The sequence below is a fragment of the Aethalodelphis obliquidens genome, unplaced genomic scaffold (assembly GCF_003676395.1).
Source record: "Aethalodelphis obliquidens isolate GAN/ISIS:26980383/991018 unplaced genomic scaffold, ASM367639v1 scaffold60, whole genome shotgun sequence".
Classification (NCBI taxonomy): domain Eukaryota; kingdom Metazoa; phylum Chordata; class Mammalia; order Artiodactyla; family Delphinidae; genus Aethalodelphis; species Aethalodelphis obliquidens.
Window position 1 is genome coordinate 2850745 of NW_020838004.1, and position 26779 is coordinate 2877523.

Below are 26779 nucleotides of genomic sequence, written 5' to 3' on the forward strand. Positions count from 1 at the left end.
CATTTATTCTTTGCATTTATCAAAACTAAGGAGTTACCTTCCATTTCATAAATAAGGTAGCAAGTCTGCATTGTAATGACTGCCAATATCTTTTTTAAATCTCCAAAGACCAATCTCTGGAAGAAGAAAAAACCCTGTATATTGCTTCATTTAGCAGAATATGGTTCTAATATTAAAGAAAATATTAAGATGTATATAATATTAATATGAATATTAATACTATTTACTTACAGTTGACCCTTGACCAACATAGAGGTGAGGGGTGCCAACCCGCACAGTTGAAAATTCGCATATAACTTTTGATTCCCCCCAAAATTAACTACTAATAGCCTACTGTTGACTGGAAGCCTTACTGATAAACAGTCAATTAACGCATATTTTGTATGTTATATGTATAGCTACATATATTTTATAGATTTATGACATACCTAACTTTTTAATTTTTTTGATATTTCTAGGCTATGTAGTTTCTGAGTTTTTTCAAATTGTCGCAAATCTCAACAAGTTTTTCAAGGAGGTGGGTCAAAAACATCTTGCTGCAATTTATGTCAAAGAGTGTTCTACCTGTGTTTTCCTCTAAGAGTATTATAGTGTCTGGCCTTACATTAAGGTCTTTAATCCATTTTGAGTTTATTTTTGTGTATGGTGTTAGGGAGTGTTCTAATTTCGTTCTTTTACATGTAGCTGTCCAGTTTTCCCACCTCCTAGAGTAATGAAAATAAAAACAAAAAGAAAACCATAAAGAAGACGAAAAGACAACCCTCAGAATGGGAGAAAATATTTGCAAATGAAGCAACTGACAAAGGATTAATCTCCAAAATATACAAGCTGCTCATGTAGCTCAATACCAAAAAAAGAGACAACCAAATCAAAAAACAGGCAGAAGACCTAAATAGACGTTTCTTCACAGAAGATATACAGATGGCCAACAAACACATGAAAAGATGCTCCACATCACTAATTATCAGAGAAATGCAAATCAAAACTACAATGAGGTATCACCTCACACTGGTCAGAATGGCCATCATCAAAAAATCTACAAACAATAAATGCTGGAGAGGGTGTGGCGTAGGGAACCCTCTTGCACTGTTGGTGGGAATATAAATTGATACAGCCACTATGGAGAACAGTATGGAGGTTCCTTAAAAAACTAAAAACAGAACTATCATATGATCCAGCAATCTCACTACTGGGCATATACTCAGAGAAAACCATACTCAGAGAAAACCATAAAACATGCACCCCAATGTTCACAGCAGCACTATTTACAACAGCCAGGACATGGCAGCAACCTAAATGTCCATCAACAGAGGAATGGATAAAGAAGATGTGATACATATATACAATGGAATATTACTCAGCCATAAAAAGGAATGAAATTGGGTCATTTGTAGAGACGTGGATGGACCTAGAAAGTGTCATACAGAGTGAAGTAAGTCAGAAAGAGAAAAACAAATATCGTATATTAACGCATATATGTGGAATCTAGAAAAATGGTACAGATGATCTTATTTGCAAAGCAGAAATAGAGACACAGACGTAGAGGACAAATGTATGGATACCAAGGGGGAAGGAGGGATGGGAGGAATTGGGAGATTGGGATTGACACATATACACTATTGACACTATGTATAAAATAGACAACTAATGAGAACATACTGTATAGCACAGGGAACTCTACTTAGTGCACTGTGGTGACCTAAATGGGAAGGAAATCCAAAACAGAGGGGATATATGTATATGTACAGCTGATTCATTTTGCTGTACAGTAGAAACTAACATAACATTGTAAAGCAACTATATTCCAATAAAAATTAATTTAAAAATTTTTTCTAATATGTTAATTGAAAAAAATCCACGTATAAGTGGACCCATGCAGTTCAAACCCATGTTGTTTGAGGCTCAACTGTACAATGTGGCCTAATTGTGTTCAGAAAGGACTTGGGGCACATACAGTATTAAAGGTGACCAGTAAAACAGTGAGGGCCATGAGTGATGGGTTGTATTATTTAATCAGGAACCCAGAGTGTTGTATTTTTGACAGCAAGGATAAGTATTAAATTTTTTTAATAAGGTGAGTGTATATTAAAAGATTCATGTTTTGTATGGACACCAAGGGGGGAAAGCAGCGGGGGGTGGTGGTGGTGGTTGTGTGATGAATTGGGAGATTGGGATTGACATGTATACACTGATATGTATAAAATGGATAACTAATAAGAACCTGCTGTATAAAAAAATAAATAAAATTCGAAAAATCCAAAAAATAAAAATAAATAAATAAAAGTCATGTTTTACTCTTATATGTTACTCAAATTTGGAACACCCTATAATTCTGAATCTTTTAAAAAAATCCCACAAGAATATATAAAATCACAGGTGATCTCTTCTGGAGATTATGAAAAAAATTTAGATTACACAAATAAAGAAATCACAGTAAAGATTTTAAATGTTTAAATCATAAAACCAAGAATACACCTTTATCATGAAACATTGGTAAATTATACTACAAAATACACAAACTAGGTTAACAAACTCTTGTCTACCTACCACACATCTTGGGGAAGATTTAAAGTTATGCTGCCTTTGATTTCATCATGAAAACACATATATCCTAAGGTAGCTAATGTTACATACAGAGTTGTAACAATTCCCATGCCAATATTCAGTGCTTGGGTGAAGCGTTTTGATTCTTTCATTTGGTTTTCCAGTGGAAGGACCTAAGAAGAGAATGCAAATAATTTAAAACAATCTAATATCCCATCTTATATGTACACAAATTAATCTTTCTATAGTTTATATGCAAACATAATTGTTGATGTATTTTTCTACGTGTTATATATTTTTTCACACTACAGATTTTTTTATTCTTAAAATAAAAAGATTTGAAATCAGCTCTTAGTAGGCAAAACTATCTGTCAGGTTTTTTAAAATAAACTTCTTACTCTGGAATAATTTTAGATATACAGAAAAGATGCAGAGATAAACAGAAGACTCCCATATATTCCTGACCAGTTTCCGCTATTGTTAACATTTCACACTACCTAAGTACCTGTGTTACAACTAAGAACCAATATTGGTACATTACTATTAAACTCCAAACTTTATTTGCATTTCACTAGTTTTCCCACTAACGTCCTTTTTCTGCTCCAGGGTACCATCCAGGACAGCACATTGCATTTTGCTGTCCTGTCTCCTTAATCTCCTCTGGTCTGTGGCAGTTTCTCAGTCCTTCCTTATTATACGTTACCTTGACAGCTTTGAGGAGCATTGGTTAGGTATTTGGTACACTGTCGCTCTATTTGGGTTTGTCTGATGTTTTCTTCATGACTAGACTGGGAAAATAGGTTTCAGAAAAGGATACCACAGAGGTGCAGTGCCCTTCTCATCACCCATGCTATCAACGTGACTTATCACTGGTGAAGTTAATTTTGATCACTTGGGCAAGACAGTGTTTGCCAGGTTTCTCTGCCTGTAGAGATTTTTCCTCCTGCCTCATCATACTCTATTCATTGGAAGTAAGTCACTACAGATAGAGGGGATTAAATTAGAGCTCCTGGAGGGGGGGTATCTACATAAGTTATTTGAAAATCTGCCCTATGTATTTATTTATTTAATCATTTATTTGTATAAGTATGGATTCATGTATATTTGTTTTATACTTTGAGTATGAATCCCAAACACTATTATTTATTTTGTTGCTCATATCGTTCCATCTTTGGTCTCATGAATTCTATCAGGTTGGGTCCTGTGTCCCTTTGACATGCATCCATTCTTTTGTTTTTTGAGCACTTCCATACTTTCTGGCACTACAAGATGCTCCAGACCCACAATGAATTTCCTTGCTTCAGCCCTACAATCAGCTCTTTCTCCAAAGAACTTTGGTTCCTTTGTTGGAGAACTGTATTTAGAACTCAAGATCTGGGCGCTAAGTGTGCTCATTGCTACTGGGTGCCACTGCTTCCAGTTCTCTCAGCAGACAGAGTTAGGAAATATATGTATGTATACTAACCCATGTATATACATGTCTATAACTGTTCCTATATCTATCCATCTGTATCTAATGTCCGTCAATTTAATAAGATGAATATTTTCATTATGGGGAAAAAAAAAAACCTTTAAAGGAAAAAAGGCTAACTGAAAGGTTAATTTTTTAGGCAAATATTTGGAGATTTTGACCATACAATTTGACCATGCAGTAAAAGACACTAAGTAATAATAATAACAAGTATTTACTGAGTGCTTACAATGTGCTAGGTATTTTTCAAAAGCTTTGCATGTAATACGTCACATCGTATTTACAATAACCTCATGAGATAATAACTAATTTCATCTCCACTTTTCAGGTACGTTAGTCAGGTCTACGTGGAAATTTTAAGTGATTAACAGAAAACAGAACAGTGAACAATTTGTATGTTCCGGAGATAATCCACACCTGAAATAAGAAGCTAAAGCCAAGAACTGTGTCAATGCAGCTAGAAAAGGAGGAAGAGAAGGAAATGAACATTTACAGAGGCTCCCTCAAGCAGCATTAAGTGTTTTACACATAATCTCCTTTATGGAATAGATTTGGGGAAATATGAAAAGAAGACTCAACATGTCTTAATTACTGACTGGAATGGGGAAACCAGGGACACAGAGAAAAGAAATACTCCAACATTTCAAGCTTGAGTGACTGGAAGTAAAACTAAAATAAATAGAGAAATGAGAAAGTGAAACTGGTTTTAGATTTAAAAAAAAAAAAGGTTATCTGTCAGACTTCGGAGTTGTTGAATTTGAGATGTCAGAGGAACAACACTTAACTGGAAATGTCCAACAGTTAACTAGAGCTTACTAGTTAAAGCAGAAATGAAAATCTACACTTATGTCTGTAACACAGATAAGTGGAGCTGTAAGAATTAGTGAGAATTCTATGAAGGAGAATTCAGAGAGAGCAGAAACCCAAGTAAAATGGCATAAAATTGTCTTTTAGTTCTGTTTTGTCTGCGGTTCATATAAATAGATGTTTATGAGTGGTTTTGCTCCCATACCAAACCATCAGGCTATGAAACATAAGCTGTGGAGTAAACAGCAATATTCAACTTTCCCCAAATCTACATATTCTAGGCTTGAAATGAACTGGAAGCATCTTTAATGGAAATATTTAGGATCTCAGAATTCTCAGGATGTTTGTATCTCTTGGTATTAGCTTTATGATGACATCATTTCTCAAAACAAGTATGATACGTATAAATCTAAGAAGAGAATTTATATTTGACTCTTCTTATGCAATAGTAACTTTGTAACAATTTCAATTCATTTAAAATCATCTAGTCTATAAAATATGATGTTTGGGATTTGTCTGAATATAACCCAGACTTGCTAGAGTAGACAGAATACAGATCAAACAAAATTAGCCATAAGTTAATGGTTTTTGAAGCTGGGTGATGCTTACATAGGCGTTCATCACACTATTCTCTAAGTTTTGTATAGGTTTGAAAATTTCCACGATAAAACGTTAAAAAATCATCTATTCAAATGTTCTCACTTTACAGATTAAGAAAAAGTGATACATCTAAGATAAAAGTCTTGGTAAGTAGAAGTAAACTATAATTCAAGTCTATCGTACCAAAATGCAAATCGTTTTCTAGGAATAAAAAAATAGAAACAAAAGAAAAACAGGCATTTTTAAATGTAAATAAGTCCTTGTGTTAACTTAAGATTTTAAAACAACAGTAATAAAGACTAAATCCTTACCACTCCTATGCCTTCAAAAGCAAATACAGCAGTACCAAAAAAGAGAGGGTATTTTTTCCAGCCAGCCACTACTGGAAGGTTGTGGGGATCTGGCATATTCTGGAGAAAGAAAAAATAAGATGTCAATAAGTTACATCTTTACTTACTTGAAAGAATTTAAAATGGAAGAGCGAAATCATATACTTCTGAGCTTCACAGCAGCAAACGTGTATTATAAATGTGAATAACTCTTTCAATAAAAACTTTAAGCATCCTATGTTAAACGTAGCCAAGCCGTTAGGATTTCACTGCCAAAAGCAATTGTTTCCCTCAAGCCCATACATTCCATCTGAGCTAAATGCTCCTGATTACCTGTTTCCACCTGTAAGTCCCAGGCTGTTCTCACTGGGTATGGCTCCTGCCACAATAGGAAATACATAAGCATATTCAACGTCTGAGCTGAGAGCCATATAGCCAGTTATCAACCAGTGCTGACGGTGTCCAATGAAATTCATTCCCCACTCTACTTTCCTTGCTCTTTTGGTCTCTGAGATTTCCCGACTTTGGCTTTCTATCTCAATAACGCTGTGCTGTTCTCTAGAACAGGTCTCCTCGTGGTTTCAGCATCTTACTCTTTGACCTGACAGCTGCCATTACCCTTATTACTTGTGCCTATGCCTTGACTCTGGCTTTGATTTCTTGGTCCTGACTCACATAGCCTTCTTCTAACTCTCATTATCTGGAAGCTCACAGACTGCCCATCTTGTTCAAGATCCCTGGGTCCACACTGGCCACTTCTTCCAGCTAGCCCAAGTCTCCTCACCAGCCTGTGTTCTCTGCCTTTACCTGACTAGAAGTGGAATTCAAGGCCAATGAAAGAGGATGAACAAAGAAACTGAAGTGTGACAGCACAGGGAAAATTTGGGGAATAGATTTAGAAGATCTGAAGCATAGGTAGAACTGTGTGATATAATGGTGAAACATAAGCTAGGGTCAAAATGAAAAAATTATTAAAATGTTTGGATTATTGGATAACGCTAAACTGTACTTCAAGGCTCACATGGTTCCCTCTACCTAAGGAGTCTCCTTTTCTGCTCCACTAACTCCTACATGTCCAGCCAAGGGGTCACGAACTCCAGAAAGCCTTGTGAGATCTTCCTGCCTGTCCCCTTTCACTCTCACATGCTATAACAAAGAGTCTACAGGCTTTGGAATTAAGATGGGGCAAAAAGGAAACATAGATCCATCATAAAAGAATTTGTAATGAATTGCTAATGGAGATTTTAGGACAACTGCTTTGGCAGCAATGTATAAAATGGACTGTATCAGGAAAAAATAGGATTCTCCACCTTTTTTGAGTCACTGGCTCCTATGAGAGATGAAAGCTATACAGCTGCTCAGTAGAAAGATGCATATATACATACAGAAACACTAAATCTTATAAATAATTTTAAGGGATTTGCAGATCCCCTGAATCCCATCAATAGAATATTTTAAGGAAACTTGGCTAAGGATCTCCAGACTGCCGACAATGAAATGAATTGAGGTTATTGCATACATCAGATAAACAGGTTACAGCCTAGTGCAGTGGCAGTGAACTGAAGTGGTGGCAGCAAATAAAGGTTCAGCAGTGAAAGAACATTATAAAATCACGTCTATATTCCCATCTCTTGTGATTGGTTTAAATCTTAAAGGAGTAAACAGAACACTAACGAGTTCTTTGTTTCACGTTAGGTAGTGCACTAAGGCACGATCCTAAATCTCACAGCTCTAATAAGTCAGGTATTACTATCTTCTGAAGCAACATCATACAGCCCAGAAACATACTTACCAGGATTCAAAACCAGATCTGACTACAAAACCTATGCTTTCAATCTCTATGTCATATATTGCTTATTCAACTAAACAGTATCCCCGAGAAGGAAACCAGAGTTCCCTGATTATCTCCTGTGTGACACATATGAAGTAGAGTCTTTACTTATCATTACTTTTACCTCCAAAGTGAAAAATATTTACTTGTTAAGAAACATATGACACGGTTAAAAACATGTTATACTTACCCTAACAATGTACTGATAAATTATCACAAGACTCACAGCCATGGAAACGTTGGCAAGGAATGAAAGCACAAATAGATTCTTGAGCTCACGAATGAAGACCAAAAGAATCAGAAATGGAAGGAAGCAAAGCATATATATCCTTAGGTCAATAGTTCTTCTCTCACATGGATCTGATGAATTGGTACTATTCAAAACAAACACTTCACTCTCCAGGAACCCTTCATGAACCTATACAGGATTACCAGGAGAATAAGGAAGAGGGGGAAAAAAACTTCCATCAACTTATAATAATAAAGGAGAAATATGAAGAAAATTATGATCTATATACACTCTATGATAAATTCATTTACAATAAATAAAATACACAGTTTTAAGATACTCTAGTGTCTTAGAAATATATATATCAAATTTAAGGATAATTAAAATAGGATAATCTTCTTTGCAAAATAACTTCATCATACTGTGAAAAGAAAGTTCACTAGAAAATTATGAGGATGGATGTACTAATTTATTGTGAAGCTTTGTGAATGTGGTGCTCGTGATGCCTAGAAAGGCTCAACCTGCTTCTCAGATAATCAGAAGTGGAAGCATGCTTGTCCAAAACGGCCACTGGGTATTCTACTAACATACTTTTTTCAAAGTAAGAAACAATCTCTAAGTACCTCTTAGAAATGTACAGTACTCAAAATTAAATTTAGAAATCAGAGCCTAACTTTAAAGGTATTTTATAAGGCAACTGCTGATGAATTATCATCACTGTCAATAAATATTTGTTAAAAATCAACTATCTTCATGCATGCTAGACACTAAATAGATTTTTATTAGAGCAAAAAACTTCTACAAGATAAGTCAACTTTGCCTCAAAATTTATTCAGCCACGTCTATAAAACTATATTCAACTTTCAAAAGAGATTCAATGATTATAGGCTCCATTTATTAAAAATTGTCCTTGATTCAATTAATCACATAATCCAACTTACAAAAATAGAAATGAAATTATAGAGGACTTTAAAAATAATCTTTAAAACTCACAGCACAGGCAGATCAAACTATAATATAAATTCCCGTGAAAATCTATTTGCCCCAAATACTGTATCCTTCTTTGAACACAATGGAACGCAAAGACTTATCAAGTCTCTGGATACATAAATTCTTAAGAACCAGACCCTATAGTAATAACAGCAAGTATTTTCTGAGTACTTTCTATGTGTCAGGTACTGAACTAAATGTTATACAACATCTCATTTAATCCTCAAAACAACACTCTGAGGTGGGTGGTAGTATTATCAATTTATAGCTGAGGAAACTGAGGTTTAGGGAGGGTAAAAAAAAAAAAAAAACACCCCATATAATATCAAGCCAGTAAGTCCTGGTTCTAGGATTCAAACCCAGGCCTGAGATCCCAGAATCTAGCTTGTGACAGGTACATGTTTACCTGACCAAAATGCTGCAATCCTTAAAGAGGGGCCCTGCCCAAGTAGCCACCTGGCCTCCACCTTGACATCTCTCTCTCTCTCTCCTTAAATACAGTAACAAAAGGCCAAAAAGTCAGAAGTACAGAACAAAATCCTGATATGAATAATAATTTAAGTGTTTAATTTTACACTTATCCACAATAAGCAATGTTTAGTGTCACTACAAATGTACATATCATCTTAAACTGCAGGGAATATATCTACTAGTTTTAAGTTATATTGGCAATTTATAACTCACACAGGACTAACAAACTCTCAGGTTACACCATGTACCATTTAAGAAATGCATAGCTCTCATTTATATTGTAATTGCCCATTAAAACTTTTAATTTTATTTTCTATAATTTGAAATAGAAGCAAATTTGATAATTCACATTACTTGGCTTTTAAGAATGTATTTTATTTGTTGACCCAATTTCCTCTGTAATCAAATTATTTACAGCCAAATACTTCTGTATCAAAGAAGTACGTCCAATAATCAGATTAGATAATGATCAAAGTTAAGCTCTAACAAGGATACCTGGTAAGAGAAAAGCAGTTATATAACCAATTTTAGAAAGGACTGTTTGAGTCTTTAGGTGCTTGGGAATTTGAAATCAATTCTACCACAAATCTCTCATAATAATTAGTATTCTTTGGCAGAAAGATGATTATAAAAATTCTCAAGATTAAAAAATAAAGTAAAATAAAAATGTAGATACATACCCAGAGCAAGATTCAGGTAAACATTTGAATCCTTTGGTGCCCTCTAGAGACAGAGACTGGCTATCTAATAGGACTTCCTATGATCTCACATGTTTACCAAAATGCAAAACACTGAAATAAATATTATAAAATAAAATTACTAAATTCAGTTGTTTCCATTGAGATCTCAAATTTACTAAATTCTACTATTTATTAACTTTTCAATTCAGTAATTTAATGGTTAAAATTCCAAAGGCAGATTATGTTCTTCAGCAAAGCTAAAATGTAGAATTAAAGACACAATACGTTACATTTGCATACTGCATATAAAATGCATAATGCATTTTATAAAGGCTTTTGCAAACCTTTTGTCAGCTGAGCCTCACAATAAATTTATGAGGAACATGGGGAGATTCTGCTACCGTTCCCATTTTACAAATAAGGAAACCGAGGCTTGACGAGGCACAAGAGGGTCTTACCCAATGTGTGAGTTAAAACTGAGAGCACGGATTTGAATTCAGGTCTTCTGACTCTAAAGTCCATGGTCTTTGGTATCACAACATTTTTTTTCCTCTGAATGTAAAATCCCTTCCCAACTCTTCATGCTCACATACACTACTTTGTCTACCTGACATTTTCTTGAGTATCTTAGAGTGAGAACAGAGAGGAGCTACTATAACCACCACGGACTAGAATCACTGGAAGCACCACAGTTCTTTTCCCCCTGTCGATTGTCCACAGTGGCTTAACGGGATCAAGAACAGCCATGTGACAGTTACAAAGCAGGAGATGTACACGTTTGTATGCGAACTAAACTCTTAATTCTTCGATTCGATGAAATACTGAACCTTTAATTTTATGTAGATTAAGGAGGTAAAAATCTTACAAATTTTAACTGTAAAAGTAGTAGCAAATGGTAAGGTTTAATCAAACCATGTGTCTTTTATTGGAGATTGCTATCAAGTGTGAGAACACCTCTGCAGAGAGGGAAAATCTCTGATGATGCTGTTTCAATGACCATCTGTCTGCTCTGCAGAGGTGAGGTGCTCAGCGTTGCAAAATCAGCTTTTCAAGTCTCAAGTCTGACTGAATGTCTTTTTCCATGTTGCTCTTCATGCCTCAAAAGATCTTTCATCTATCTACAGCAAGCTTCTCCTTACTTTCCAGAGAGTCACTTTTTCTACCTGGTCTTCTTAGGATATGTGCAAATGAGTTAAATTCTTCCATTCAACTTTGGAAGCATCTGATATCATTTCACAGGAGAAAGTCACCAATCCTAAGCTTATATTTATTTTATGTACTTAACACAGTCTATGTCACACACATACACACAAATAAAATCAGACAATGTCCTGCCCAGTGATGAACAATTAATATACTGTGTGGCAGCTATGTCAGGCACCTAAGTTTCTGCCCAATTCACATGACCTAGGGGACACTGCTCATGCTCTGTGAGGCTAGGTTTCCTCATTCATAAAATGAGCATAGAATTTATATTACAGAGTAGTTGTAAAAAATTAAAGGATATATATCATAGCTTATAAATATAATATTATAAGGCATTATTAGCATTATTTATAACTTTAAATCAAGCTTGTTGGTAGCTCTCTTAGGAGATGATAGAAAAGATATAGTACTACCATGCTGCACAACCCTAGAAAGGCACCATTTCCACTGTATTCTATGTAAATGACTGCTAAGATGGTATGTCTATCTTGCCAATAAACAGCCTCTTAACTTAGTTAGCAGCCCTAAAAATATGTGACTTGTGGAACTAAATACTTGTAAACCCAAAGGCACATCATCTATAATGAGTCGTGCTGATAAAACCATCAACTCTCTTATTTATAAGAGAAAGACTCAGTGACCCTTTCCAACATTAAAAACCTAAGCTGGTGGTTTTATTAAACTTTGGCCTGCAGACCAAACCCATTCTACCACCTATTTTTGCAAATAAAATTTTATTGGAATACAGCCATATCTAATGTATTGTTGTCTATGGCTGAGTTGAGACAGAGATCATATGGCCTGCAAAACAGAAAATACTTATTATGGCCCTTTATAAAAATGTTGCCAAATCTTGGTCTAAATATAAAACGAAGCAGTTTATAACTTAGAAAAATGAGTCAAATATATGCTTAGATATATAGATTCTGTAGAACACATATTCTGCATTAAAATACTTATGAGAAGTTCTACATATTACTATATATAATGCCTACTACTGCACCATGCACTTGTGTATACTAATAAATGTTATTGATTAAAATAAAGAAGAGCAGAGGGTGAAGTAGGAATAATAGGCCAACTACCAGTTAAAGCACATAAAGAAATGTGCTTTGGCATTATTCTGATAGGGGAGCTTTTTTATTTCAGTGCTTTGCATGTTTGTTCAAATTGACAGTCTCTACCAAGACTGCAAACCACTCTTAAAACAAACCTTTATAATATGGAGAGAACTACTGTACATTTCTGGACACAGTATCTTTTTAGACAATGGCAATAATTATGAGATTTTAATAATGCCCACTTTTTAACTTCACTTTTTAGGCTGCTGGCTAATGCCTTATATACTTTTTTATAAAATATCAATGTAAAAAATATGCTACCAAAACATCCGTGTATCTGCTTTTGAGGTCTAAATTCCAAATAGCCAAGAATCAGTAAATTATGCCTGTTTTGATCTGAAAGAACAAGCATTATTGATATAATAGCAAGAAACGTAAAATTCAATTATAGCAGAATCCAACTTGCAAAAAAAAAAACGAATAAAGGAAAATCTAGAAAGATACATGATTTATGAAAGAAACACATTTTCATATTCAACCACAGCTTACTCAGAGGAAATATGATGCCATAACCATGGCATCAGAAGAAAATGATTTCAAAAACTGGAGAAAAATACTTACTTGTTTCACATTTTCAGCTAAGAAGACAATATAAACACTACAGAATCCCAGCTGTGTTATCACCAGAAAAAAATCAACCACACTCCTGAAAAGAGATACCCACAAATAAGTATTAATAAGAGCTGCTAAGATGTCGATGTATTTTTTCTCTTTTTAACTATTTTAAAACATTTCATAATAGTATTTATTCTTTTTACTTCATTACAATAAGAAATAGGCTTAAAGCATTTATTTTCTACAAAGAGCACGTATTTATGATCTGTTTATCACTAGAATTATTATTAAGCAAAAATATGTTACATAAGTTAAAAGCCCATATTTTCCCATCATTTCCTTCTGAAATTCAACAGTTTAAGAGTATCTGTCTAGGGCTTCCCTGGTGGTGCAGTGGTTGAGAGTCCGCCTGCCAATGCCGGGGACGCGGGTTCGTGACCTGGTCCGGGAAGATCCCACATGCCGCCGAGCGGCTGGGCCCATGAGCCATGGCCGCTGAGCCTGCACGTCCGGAGCCTGTGCTCCGCAACGGGAGAGGCCACAGCAGGGAGAGGCCCACGTACCGCAAAAAAGAAAAAAAAAAAAAGAGTATCTGTCTATAAAATGATTTCATGAAAACATTTCATCAGTTAGTTTAAGCCCATCTCTCCTACTTCTCAAGATCTTTTTCAGACCAACCCAGTGTATTTCCCAGCAAACAGGATGAACATATTCCCTACTATCCAAATCACTAATAAGAACAGGAATGGGAGAGGACTGGAGGCATGGCCCTAAGTCATTCCACCAGAGACCTCTCCAGGAGCTTAGCTCTGTTAATATTCTTTTAGATACTCTAAAAAATTCCAGCTACATAAAACAGCACATGGGAGTAGGAAAGGGGAATCACCGGTCAAATGAGCTTTATTTGGGTATTATTATAATCAAAAGTCGGCCTACATGTTATTAGTATACAGCCCATACCTTTCCCTATTGTTCTGGGAACAATTAGTGACACAAGAGCTTGCATTTACTAATTCGTTATAGTCTCTTGTTTGACCATTAATGTCAAGCTGTCAAGCAACCTAGTCTAAAAAATCTACAGACCCTCCTCCTCCCATTTGAAACTTGAAGCGCCCGTGCCCATCTTCATTCTTGCCATAACTCTCTAGTTCTCTATCGTTCTTCAGGGATCTCATTTAGTTAGTAATTTTGGTACCTTGAAATGAATTCAAGTTTCTTCTCACTGATGAATTACATATAAGGTATTCCCTTAAGATCTCTTCATCCACCTTTGATTTTAGTATCCTTACCAACAATCATTCCAGCCACTTCTATCTGAAAGCCATTCTTTTTGATAGAAAAAAATAGACAAAGTTGCCTATAGACTGGGGGCAAAGAAGGAAGAAGACAGGGTTCTGGGGGCAAATCCCTAGGGCATTAGGCTCTGTTTTCTTCCTTCTCCTACACAGCATATCAGGCTGTGAACTCTGAGCAGCTCATAAACACATCTAACGTCCTGAAAATCCCCAGAAAGGCCATATTGAACCATAAACTACTCTACTAACACTGCTCTTTTCCTTCTTTTAATTTCCACCGCATGTATCATTTGTACCATAGCCAGCATGTTGTGAATTGCCTGTGCTTATTTTCCAGTCCTGTATTTCCCTGATTTTGATTAGCCATGTCCACCAATAATAAAGTTACATTTAAACAATACAAAAATAAAAACAAGATTATGCTAAAATACATACTATGGATGTCTTAAGAACATGTAGCTAAACACCACAATTTTATTTGAAATAGAGATAGCAACATTTCTCTTGCTCTTTTTCCTTTACTTAATTATTGATCATGATTATACCAGAGGTTAGCTAGGTGCTTTATAAATATCATTTTATTTAGACTACCATAATAATACTTCACAGGATTACTCATTTGATAGTGAAAAACTAAAACAAAATAAAAATACTTTGACCCAGGTCATAAATTTGTAAGATGGTAGAGTTGAGATTTGAATCCAAGTCTGTCTAACTCTAAATATTGTTTCCTCCCAACTTTATCACACTTTTGTTAATGTATCTTGCCAGGTTGAAATACTTAAAATTAATGTAAGTTTAAATATTATTAATACTTAAAATAATTACTAATAACATAGCAAGTACTTACCGTCCCCATGCTGCTTGCTTCTGCAGACAACTCCAAGGACTTACTTCCATAGCAAAACTCACAGTGTCACTATACCCTAATGTTGACCTTTTAAACCTGAAATTTAATGACATACATGCATATGAAAAAGAAAAATTTTTAATTGGTCCATAAATCCATTTCTTGAAAAGAACATCAGATAAATGGGCTATACACTGACAGAGGAGTTTTTGAAATTTTGAGATCTGCATACTTCTAAAGTTATCTCATGAAATTAAAAATTTTTATATACCCTTCTTACCGGTATATTAGTTTTTATCCACTGTTAAAGTTTATGTATTTGTTGCATTCATATAACGTAGTATTTGTGTTTCACTGATTTAAATGTTTCAATTATCTAAAAACATCAACTGCACTGTTCAAGCTTAAATTATTCCATTCTTAGAACGGCATTATTTAATACATCTGTACAGGGCTTTATAATATATTGTTACACAAACTACCCTATTTAATCATCAAAATAGCCATATTGTCTCTCCTATTTTTTTAAGTATATATTGTTATTTAAAGATCATAAATGACGTGCCCGAAGTTTTAAGAACATTTAGCAACAACAAAAAAGAGTTAAGATTAGAATGTTAGTTTATCAGAATAGACAATACTCGTTTTTTTAAAAAGTTGGTTCACTATCCAATAGAATCATTTTATGATGCAAAAATAAAGAAAACAAAATATTGTTTCATTGACTATCTACCAACCCACATATCAGCAAAGAGCAGCAAAGGCATTACACCCAAAATGAAATTACTAACAAATTAAAGACCATTATTCTTTAACTAAAAGTAGCCCTGCTGCCTCCACTTTCCCCATATAACTTCCCTGAGTTTTTTCACTTACACTAAATAAAAGAAACCATTCTATTTCACTTCTTTTAAAAGAAGTATATATATTCTGACTAGATTGCAATCATATGAAATCCTACGTTTTCCCATATTCATTATCCTAGACTTGTCTATGTTACAGATTATAGGAAATACAACTTCTAGTCGCAAAGCACAGTAGAAATATAAGACTATCTGATACTTTAAATAAATATATAGATTTAAAATAAATTAAATAGACTTGACAAATCCACATTTACCTCTGACATAGAAAGTGACTGCAACGTACCAAAATGTGCATACAGTGAACAGAAATAATTCCTATAAACACAAGGCTGATTGGTCCAAGCTGTGAGGGAAACATTTTATAATATTTAAATATTTCAGTTTAATAAAAATCAAGTTACCTTATAAACAATGAGACAACAGACTACTAATTTGCAGTGAGTAAATATTTGTTAGACAAAATGATTAAAGAGTCATTTGCATAAGGGAAATTAGTGAACCTGATACAGAAAGAATTTAGTAATATTTAAGACAACCACATATGATTCCATTTTATCGACTTGGCTATCCAAAGCTATGAATGTAGAGTATAGGTATGCAACAAAGTAGAATAGAATACAACATCATACTTAACATCGGATGGCAAATCTGTGACTATCAGTGTCTCACCATTATAAGTATATGCAACTATGAATCATTATCTAAATGATTAAAAAGCACTGTATCATCTGGCATTGTGGGCAATCTACTTCTTCCATAGATTGCTTGTTGAGAATTACGTGTGAGAAACTGTGCCTAGAAAATAATTATTTGAAAAAGTGGTACATAAAAATTTTCAAGTACTTATTTACTAAAATTAAAATGATGCCTGATTATTGAGAGACAGACAAAGTGTTGCCAAAGTTTATTTTTATAATCAGAAATTTTAAAGTTTCTCTAAATCAGGGTGGACAAAGTCCAATGCAGAGAAAGATGATAGTTACAACTGTTGTTAAGAAAACTGGTCAGTTAAAAAAAGTTAAATATAATTTCACTACTTCATAAGTGAATTCTCCCCTATCAGGATTCTCTATAATTACAATAATTGGTTCTAACAAAACTTTGAATATTTGTTTTCAAAAGATATTGTTATTCCTAGGGGCTTCCCTGGTGGCGCAGTGGTTGAGAGTCCACCTGCCAATGCAGGGGACGCGGGTTCGTGCCCCGGTCCGAGAAGATCTCACATGCCGCAGAGCGGCTGGGCCCATAAGCCATGGCCGCTGAGCCTGCACGTCCGGAGCCTGTGCTCCGCAATGGGAGAGGCCACAGCAGTGAGAGGCCCACGTACCGCAAAAAAACAAAAACAAACAACAAAAAAAGATATTATTATTCCTTTTCTTAACTATTATTCTTTAAGTCTGAAAACTACATATTTTATTTGGAATCTAAAAAACTATAAAATTTCACCAATACAAATACTCTATAAATGTTTGTTGATATGAACATATTACTTAAATTCCTGAAAATCCAAAAGAATAATAAGATATAACCATACCCGGAAAAATCAAATAGTGATTTAGGATCTTTCTGTCAAATATTATAAATAAGTAATTAAGTAGAAATGAAAGGAGTAATTAACTCTCATTTTTAGATATTATTATCACAGTTCACAAAATTTTATCAGCAACAGCTAAATGATTATCTAGTTGTCACCTGACCAGGTTATATTTGACTAGGTCAGATGTTAACTTGTAATTTTTGCTGTAAATTAAGACTGATAACCGTATTTTAACTAGAGATTACAAAGATGAGTCTTACCACTATGCCTGCATTTTTTATTGCCAGTGGAAGTCCTAAAAGACCAGTTCCAATATTTCCCTTAAGAAGATGCATAAGAGTTTGTACAAATCTGAAAAGTAAAAGTTGTAAGATTTAAACATTTTAGAACAAAAGCTATTAAAATCACATGACCATGGTTTTAGCATTAGAAGGGAACTAAAAATTAATCTAGGCAAGGAATCAAATTAACATTTCCATTCAACCAGAAGTTGAATGAGCCAAAAGTTATATTTGGTTCAAGTCCTATCTTTGCTACTTAAAAGTGGAATACAGAGGGTTACTATGGAGATTAAATGAGTTATTTAAGTGAAAGTATTTTTGTATTTATTAAAGTAATAAAGAAAAGGTAATTTTCTCATAAGATTCTTTGCTGCTATGATATTCAGAACAATGTTGAAGACTATATACAGCTAAGCTGGTAAAACAGCAATTTGTTGCACTATCTATGTAATCATGATATTAAACATAGCTGATCTATGATTATCAACCTCAGAGGAAGTTAATTAAAAGAAAAAACATACAATTTCTAAAATTATGTGTATCATCAGGTAAGATAAATACTAATTAACTTTCAGACAACATGAACTCCCAAGGGATTTCACCTAAGAAAAGTTTCCAAGAGGCATTTGAAGGAGGTCTCTTGACCAAGAAAAAACAAATTAAACTAGGAAGAATAGCACAAATTTTTAACTTATGAAACAAAAATGCTTGCCTAAAAATTTTTTTACTTTATTCTTTTTTGATCAATTAAAATGTTACTTTGCTTAACTGTTAAATCACTATTAGAATAATACCTTATTCAAATCTATTCATGATGACAAAATAACAAAAAAAGTTTAAAAAATGTTCCACTGCTTCCCTGGGACCATGACTTTGTTCACTCAACATAAAGAAGTGTTTACTACCTACTTCCCACGGTCTAACTCCTAACCATTTCAGAAGCCCCTTCTCTTAAAATTTCTCTTCCTCTCAATCTGATCTCCCTTCTTTCAAGATCCATAGCATTTGATACATATCATCATTTTAGTAATTCCTACACACGGCTCTGTAATTTAGATGTATTTCTTCCTTCCCAAATAGACTATAAACGCCTTGAGGGTGAGAACCGTATCTTATTCATCTTTGTGTCTTCTGTAGTATCTACTTAAGTGCCTGGTCCATAGCAGATGATTACAAAATATACACTGAGTGAAAAGAGAAAATGACATTTAACCTTAACACTTACGAAATACCCTCTTGACCATCAAGCTGGTAACGCTTCTGAACAGGCAGGAGCTCTTGCTCATGTTCTTCATCTGATGTCCCATCAAAGTTTTGCTCATTTATTAAGGGTCTCATTATATCCATATCTTTAAAAAGAAAAAGTGCTTCACTACCATTTTAAAACTTGGCTTAAAGCTGGTATAAATAACAGTTTTAATAGGACATGCCATTTGTACGCATCTTTACTATTTCCACCCTAAGTTAATTCACATTAATACTTTTGAGTTCTACCGTATTTAGAAAGAAACAACTAGACTCATTTGCTGGATATTTGGTTTGGACTAAGCAGTGCAAAGTGAAAAGCATAAGTATTCAATGCAAAATGTTTTCTGTTTTGTCTACCTGAGGTTTATAGTAAATGATGATAGAATTACAGGGTGAAAAATGTGAAGAAATAATAAAATGAACTTCCATCTCTTGTTAGATTCAAATCATACTGAGTACATAAATGGTAATCATATTTTTATTTATTTTTATTCTTAAAAATTAAAAAAAACTTTTTAACTGAAGTAGAGTTGTATAATATTATATGTTACAGGTGTATGTATAGTGGTTCACAATTTTTAAAGGGTATACTCCATTTATAGTTATAAAATATTGGTTATATTCCCCATGTTGTACAATATATCCTTGTAGCTTATTTTATATCTAATAATTTGTACCTCATAATCCCCTACCCCTATATTGCCCCTCCCCGCTTCCTTCTCCCCACTGGCATCCACTAGTTTGTTCTCCATACCCATGAGTCTGCTTTTTTGTTATACTCACTAGTTTGTTGTATTTTTTAGATTCCACATAAGTGATATCATACAGTATTTGTCTGTCTGACATAATACCTTCCAAGTCCCAACGTGTTGTTGCATATGGCAAAATTTCATTCTTTTTTATGGCTGAGTAGTATCCCATTGTGCATACATACCACATCTTCTTTATCCACCCATCTGTTCATAAACACTTAGGTTGCTTCCATATCTTGGCTATTGTAAATAATGCTGTTGTGCACATTGGGGTGCATGTAGCTTTTCAAATTAGTGTTTTGGGTTTTTTTGTACATATACCCAGGAGTGGAATTGCTGGCAAGCATAATTTTAAATGCTTTAAGAAAATTATAAAGCCATTCCAATCTTAAAATTTTAGTACCACAATCTATTCTTATATCTAGCAATTTTTAGCATGATTTTGCTCCTTCTGAGGAGAAAGATAACACTAGTCATCACTGTCCGTCTTGTTCTCGTAAAATTCACTAAATTCAAATTTATTGAGATGACTGATATGCATTAGTAAGGTCTGAAGTATAGGATATTTTAAAGAAGTGAAAGTTTGTTCCATTCAAATACATACAATAAACCTACGTAACAGGGAATTGGGGTAACCTAAATGATTTAGTTGGAAATGACTGATTGACATAACTTTTTAAAACTTATTTTGTAATAATTTCAAACTTACATTAAATTTGCATGAATAGTACAAAAAACCCTCCCATGTACCCTTTACAGGCTCAATAAATTTTAACATTTTGCCATGTTTTCTTTTTCTCTCTCAAATGTTTATCACTTGTTATTAACTATTTGAGAGTACATTACATATATCATGCCATTTTACCCTATCACTAGCATGTATTCCCTATGAACAAGAATATTTTCCTGAATATTCACAGTAATCAAGTTCAAGTAGTTTAATATTGATCAATACTTTTACTTAATCTACATTCTATTTTCCAGTTTCATCAACTGTACTAATAAGGTTCTCTTAGTAATTTTTTTTTGGATCATGTATTGCATTTAGTTGAGCTATTCTACTAGCTACCTTTGCCATTTTATCTTTTATGGTGCCCTTAATCCTCTTTTTTTCTTATTCTTTTTTTTTTTTTTTTTTGCGGTATGCAGGCCTCTCACTGTTGTGGCCTCTCCCGTTGCAGAGCACAGGCTCCGGACGCGCAGGTTCAGCGGCCATGGCTCACGGGCCCAGCCGCTCCGTGGCATGTGGGATCTTCCCGGACCGGGGCACGAACCCGTGTCCCCTGCATCGGCTAGCGGACTCTCAACCACTGCGCCACCAGGGAAGCCCATTCTTATTCTTTTACTATCTTGTTTATCAGTTTTAAATGGTGTCCTCTGACTTCCACCTATACAACAATTAATGGTCTAATTCTACTTTTGCCTTTCTGTGTCTCTTATTCTCTCATCTTTCAGTTGTATTCTTTCTATCTACTTTGGCAATTTACAAAATGCTTTACATACTGTTGTTCAATCATGTCGCCACTCATGTCTTAGACTTAAATCTACAATCAATGTGTTAAATGCTTGTGATCAGTCCTCTGCCAAAGTTTCCTCCATCATCCCTTTGCTGGAAGAAGTTCATTCTCCTGTAGAATGTGCATCAGAACCACCTGCAGGGCTTGCTTAAACACAAATTGATATACTCCATGCCAAAGCTTCTGATTTTAGCAGGTCTGAGGTGGACCTGAGAATATACATTTTTAACAAGGTCCCAGGGGACTCTGATGTTGCTGGTCTGGGGACTACACTCTGAGAACCACTGCTCTAGTAGATTGCTCAGGAAGGACTCATGAGCTCAGTATTCCCTGAATTTTTGTATGTTTTAAACTATATTCTATAGCCTTGATATGAAGGACAGCTAGACAGAACATCCTTGGCTCATACTTTCTACCCTTGAGTTTCTTGGAAAATGCTGCTCTACTCTTACTTTACCTTGTATGCTATTCTTGAGAAGTCTTATGTCAGACTAATTTTCTCAGCCATTACATAATTTGTTCTTTTCGCTTGAGGTCCTGAGGAATCTTCCCTTGTTTTAAAAGTCTAATGGTTTTATTATATGTCTTAGGGTTGAGCAGTCTGAGTCAAAAGGGTACAAAGTAGGTCTGTTTGATATACAGATTTAGGTTTTCTTTACTTCTGGAAAATTTTCTTGGATTATATCTTTAAGCATTTGTTTGGTTCAAATATTTTGGTTTTCTTTTTTAGAGATTCCAATTACATGCTGGATCTTTGTTGTCTGTCTTCCATTTCAACTACTTTCTCTAGAACCCTTTTACTGTCTTTCTTTACCTCATTTAAATTCTTCTTTGAAATTCAATGACTTAAATTTTCATTTCAATATTTCCCTTAGGCACCTTGTAATTTATTCTTTATTTATGATTTCTCCTATTGCTAGGCATTTCATTGACAGTGATCCTAGTTTGACAGTATTTCCTTCTGTTAGTACAGTGAAGTTTAGTTTATTTAATGGATGATGTTGAGTTATCAGGGGTCATAGGGAGTAACTGGCATGTCTTCTGGTTCTTTTCCATTTCTGCAGAATCTTCAATTTCCCCCGTTACTTTCCTTCTTCTCTTTACTTCCACGGATCTGAGGGGCATTTCCACTGCTTTTTATCTCCTTCTCCTCCAGAGGCAATGTTTTGCTAAGGCTGCCTCCTCTATTCCTGCTAATGTTCAAATTCCTTCCCTGTATTCCTGGAATACAGGAATACCCTGTGTTCCTTCCCTGTGAATTACCAACTCCCCGACCTGACCTCTGTTTAGACTTTTAACACTTTAGTTTAGATTTTCTCTTTCTAAGGGAGATTTTCACTGTGCTTCTTCCAAGCCTCCTGCTCCCCTTCCTCTTTTCCACAGAGATTCTAAAGACGACTCCTCCATTCTCCATATTTGCAGCAGTGACAGGAGCTCTGTTTGAAATTTTGTTTATTTTTCTATTTACAGATTATTTGAAGTTTGTGGTATCCTTGGTCTCCTATTAATGCTATAAGAATAATTTCATGAATGTGTTTACTTGTGCTCCTTGTTGAATTAACAGGTTTTGGGGGAGGATATGTGAAGAGATTAGGATTTAGGCAGCTGCCATTATCCCAGTGCTATTTGGAACTCAGCACAACAGTTTTTCACAAGAGTAAAGTTATGCTTTAAGATACTGAAAGATTCTTTAGCTTTGTAATATATTTTGAAATCAGGAAGTGTGATCAGCTTTGTTCTTTTTCAGAATTCTTTGGGATATTTAAGGTCTTCTGTAATTAAAGCATTATGATATTGGCATAATGACAGACATACAGACCAACAGAACAGAATAGAGAGCCCAGAAATCAGTCTATGCAACTGATCTTCAACAAGGGTGCCAAGAATACACAATGTGGAAAAGACAGTGTTTTCAACAAATGGTGCTCAGAATACTGGGTATCCACATACAAAAGAATGAAATTGGATTTTTATCTTATACCATACACAAAAATCAACTCAAAATGGATTAAAAACTTACATGTAAACTTGAAACTGTAAAACTTCTACAAGAAAACATAGGAGGAAAGGTTTAGATATTGGTTTTGGCAATGATTTCATGAATATGTCACCAAAAGTACAGTTAACTAAAGCAAAAACAGGTAAGTGGGACTACATCAAACTAAAAAGCTTCTGCACAGCAAAGGAAACAATCAACAGAGTGAAAAGTCAATCTAAGGAATGGGAGAATGTATTTGCAAACCATATATCTGATAAGGGGTTAATTTCCAAAGTACATAAGGAACTCCTTCAACTAAAGAGCAAGAAAAACAAAAACAAATAAAAAGAGAACCTAATAACCTGATTAATAAATTGGCTAAAGATTTGAACAGACACTTCTCCAAAGAAGACATACAAATGGCCAACAGAAAAGATGCTCAATATCACTAATCATCATGAAATGCAAATCAAAATCACAATGAAATGTCACTTCATACATGGTAGGGTGGCTGTTATCAAAAAGCAAAAGGCAAAAAAGCAACAAGTAAAATTAATTTTAATAACATTTTATTTAACCCAATATATCCAAAATATTATCATTTCAATGATAATGTAATCAATATAAAAATTATTAACAAGATATTTTACATTCTATTTTTCATACTAAGTCTTAGAAATCTAGAGTGTATTTTACAATTACAGCATATTTTAATTCAGACAAACCATATTTCAGATCAGATACACATATGGCTAAAGGCTACCATGCTGGACAAAAGTAAAGTTTTGTGCAGAGGCATGACATGATCTGATTTATATTTTACCCAGGATTCCTCTGGGCCTATCTTTTCATGTAGAAAATGAGAGTAGTAATTTCTACCTCACGGGGGTTTTGTGACAGTGAAATGGGATAATATATATGAAGCATAGAGCCTCATCCTTGGCACATAATAAGTAATCAATAAATATTAGTTTTCTTCCCCTTCCTACATAATGAAATATTAGAAAAAAAATTTGTTTTACAGGATTTTAAAATATAAATCTGACATGAATTTAATTCATTTACTACTAATAATTAATAATTCTGAGCACTTATGCGCTACAAATGGTGCTATAATACTGAGTATGCATACAGACAAAATATGTTATGCCAGACAGAAGGAAATTGAGACTAGTGAAGGAGACAAATACTTAAAAACCTAACATTGGATAAGCTTTAACAGAGGTAAGAACATATGAAATAAAACAGGAATACTCATGCAAAGTAATTAAAAATTACAAAATCCAACTTACATTACACATAAAGTCTATTACTTGCCAATGTCTTGCCTTTGGCCAAATATTGAATTGGACAGCTCTGAAAAATGCTTGTGATTACTATAGTCAAGAATTAACAATGCTTTATATGGTGTTAGAGAATGTTCTGATTTCATTCTTTTACACGCAGCTATCCAGTTTTCCCAGCACCACTTATTGAAGAGACTATCTTTTCTCCATTGTATATTCTTGCCTCCTTTGTCACAGATTAATTGTCCATAAGTGTGTGGATTTATTTCTGGGCTCTCTTTCTGTTCCATTGATCTGTATCTGCTCTAGTGCCAGTACCATACCATTTTAATTACTGTAGCTTTGTGGTATAATCTGAAGTCGGGAACTGTGATTCCTCCAGCTTTGTTCTTTTTTATCCAGACTGTTTTGGCTATTTGGGGTCTTTTGTGTTTCCACACAAATTTTAAATGTAATTGTTCTAGTTCTGTGAAAAACGTCATTGGTATTTTCAAAGCGATTGCACTGAATTTGTAGATTGCACAATGGAATACTGCTCAGCCATAAACAAGAATGAAATTTTGCTATTTCATTCTATTTGCAACAACATGGATGGACTTGGAAGTCATTATGCTAAATGAAATAAGTCAGACAGAGAAATGTAAATACTGTATGATATCACTTATATGTGGAATCTAAAAAATACAACAAACTGGTGAATATAACAAAAAAAGAAGCAAACCCACAGATATGGAGGACAAACTAGTGGCTACCAGTGGGGAGATGGAAGGGAGGAGGGGCAATAAAGAAGTAGGGAGTTAAGAGGTACAAACTATTAGGTATAAAATAAGCTACAAGGATATATTGTACAATGTGGGGAATATAGCCAATATATTATAGTAACTATAAGTGGAATATAATCTTTAAAAATTGTGAATCACTATATTGTACACCTATAACTTATTTAATACTGTAGTACACCTATAACTTATTTAATACTGTACAGCAACTATATTTCAGTTTAAAAAAAAAGAATTAACAATGCCTTATAAAATAAATTATTAATCAATATATATCAAGCTACCTAGACAAAATTATTTCTATTTACAAATAGAAAAATATAAATGAATAAGAAGTACTAGCTTCATTCAATATTATAAACCATACATTATACACCATATGTATACATTAATGGTGCATACAATTGGAACATTCTTAGGCAGTGCTTTTTATGCTCTCTTATGTTGCCCAGGCAATTGTTTCAACCTGAATTTTCTAACCTAAAATCAACCTAAATTTCCACCTGTTGTCAGAATAGAGAAAAATCACATTCATTTAGCAATATGTATTGAAACCTTTAAAATGTTTATCCTTTTCACCGAGTAATTCCACTTCTGCAAATCCAGTATATGGAGAAAAGGATTTCTGCACAAAGATCTTAATCAAAACACTATACTGGGGCTTCCCTGGTGGCGCAGTGGTTGAGAGTCCTCCTGCCGATGCAGGGGACACGGGTTCGTGCCCCGGTCCAGGAAGATCCCACATGCCGCGGAGCGGCTGGGCCCGTGAGCCATGGTCGCCGGGCCTGCGCGTCCGGAGCCTGTGCTCCGCAACGGGAGAGGCCACAACAGTGAGAGGGCCGCGTACTGCAAAAAAAAACAAAAAAACAAAAAAACCCACTATACTGAAAATTTGGAAACAACCTAAATGTGCAACAATCAGGAAACTGCTAAATTCACTACAGCAGTGATCCCCAACCTTTTTGGCACCAGCGACCGGTTTCATGGAAGACAATTTTTCCACTGACTGGGAGGGGGAGGGTGCAGCGATGGTTCAGGCGGTAATTCAAGCGATGGGGAGTGGGAGATGAAGCTTCACTCACTCACCTTCCAGAGGTCCCCATCCTCTTTGAAATAATGTGCAGACCTTAAGGGAACCTGTATCTTAAGAACTCTACCAGTGCTTTTCACACAGACACCCCATTTTTTAAATTCTTTTTTAAATTAAATAATATTTGGTCATTGTAGAAAATCAGAAAATATAAAGATAAGCAACATTTTTGAAAATAAAATGACCTCATCACCTAGAAACTACTGCTGGCAACATTTTAGAGTATACACAAACACATACACTCACTCCAGTATATTTTCATTCAGTCCCATGGCTTTAAATATTATCTTCATGATGATGACTTCCAAATTCATATCTCCAGCCGAGACATCTCCCTAACTCTAGACATAAATCCACCTGCCTACTCGACATTTACACTTTCATATCTAATAGACATTTCAAACTCAGCATGCCCCAAACTGAACTCCTCATCTTCACCACCAAACCTGCTCTTCCTGGCTTAACC

General features: G+C 34.6%; 1 protein-coding gene across 4 annotated transcripts in view; it reads right to left on the bottom strand.

The window, feature by feature from the left end:
• Positions 1 to 26779, bottom strand: part of SLC36A4 (solute carrier family 36 member 4) — a 46151-nt gene that overhangs the window by 16017 nt on the left and 3355 nt on the right. The window contains exons 2-9 of one of the 4 annotated variants that reach the window (XM_027087847.1): positions 18889 to 19012; positions 17643 to 17733; positions 16100 to 16188; positions 14980 to 15075; positions 12841 to 12925; positions 7773 to 8000; positions 5734 to 5832; positions 2548 to 2717 (exon numbers count right to left, since the gene is read on the bottom strand). In XM_027087847.1, coding sequence (XP_026943648.1) covers positions 2548 to 2717; positions 5734 to 5832; positions 7773 to 8000; positions 12841 to 12925; positions 14980 to 15075; positions 16100 to 16188; positions 17643 to 17733; positions 18889 to 19012 — 982 coding nt within the window. Of the gene's footprint in view, positions 1 to 2547; positions 2718 to 5733; positions 5833 to 7772; positions 8001 to 12840; positions 12926 to 14979; positions 15076 to 16099; positions 16189 to 17642; positions 17740 to 18888; positions 19017 to 26779 lie in introns of those variants that run through there. The other 3 variants (XM_027087848.1, XM_027087846.1, XM_027087849.1) reach the window with 3 other exon arrangements.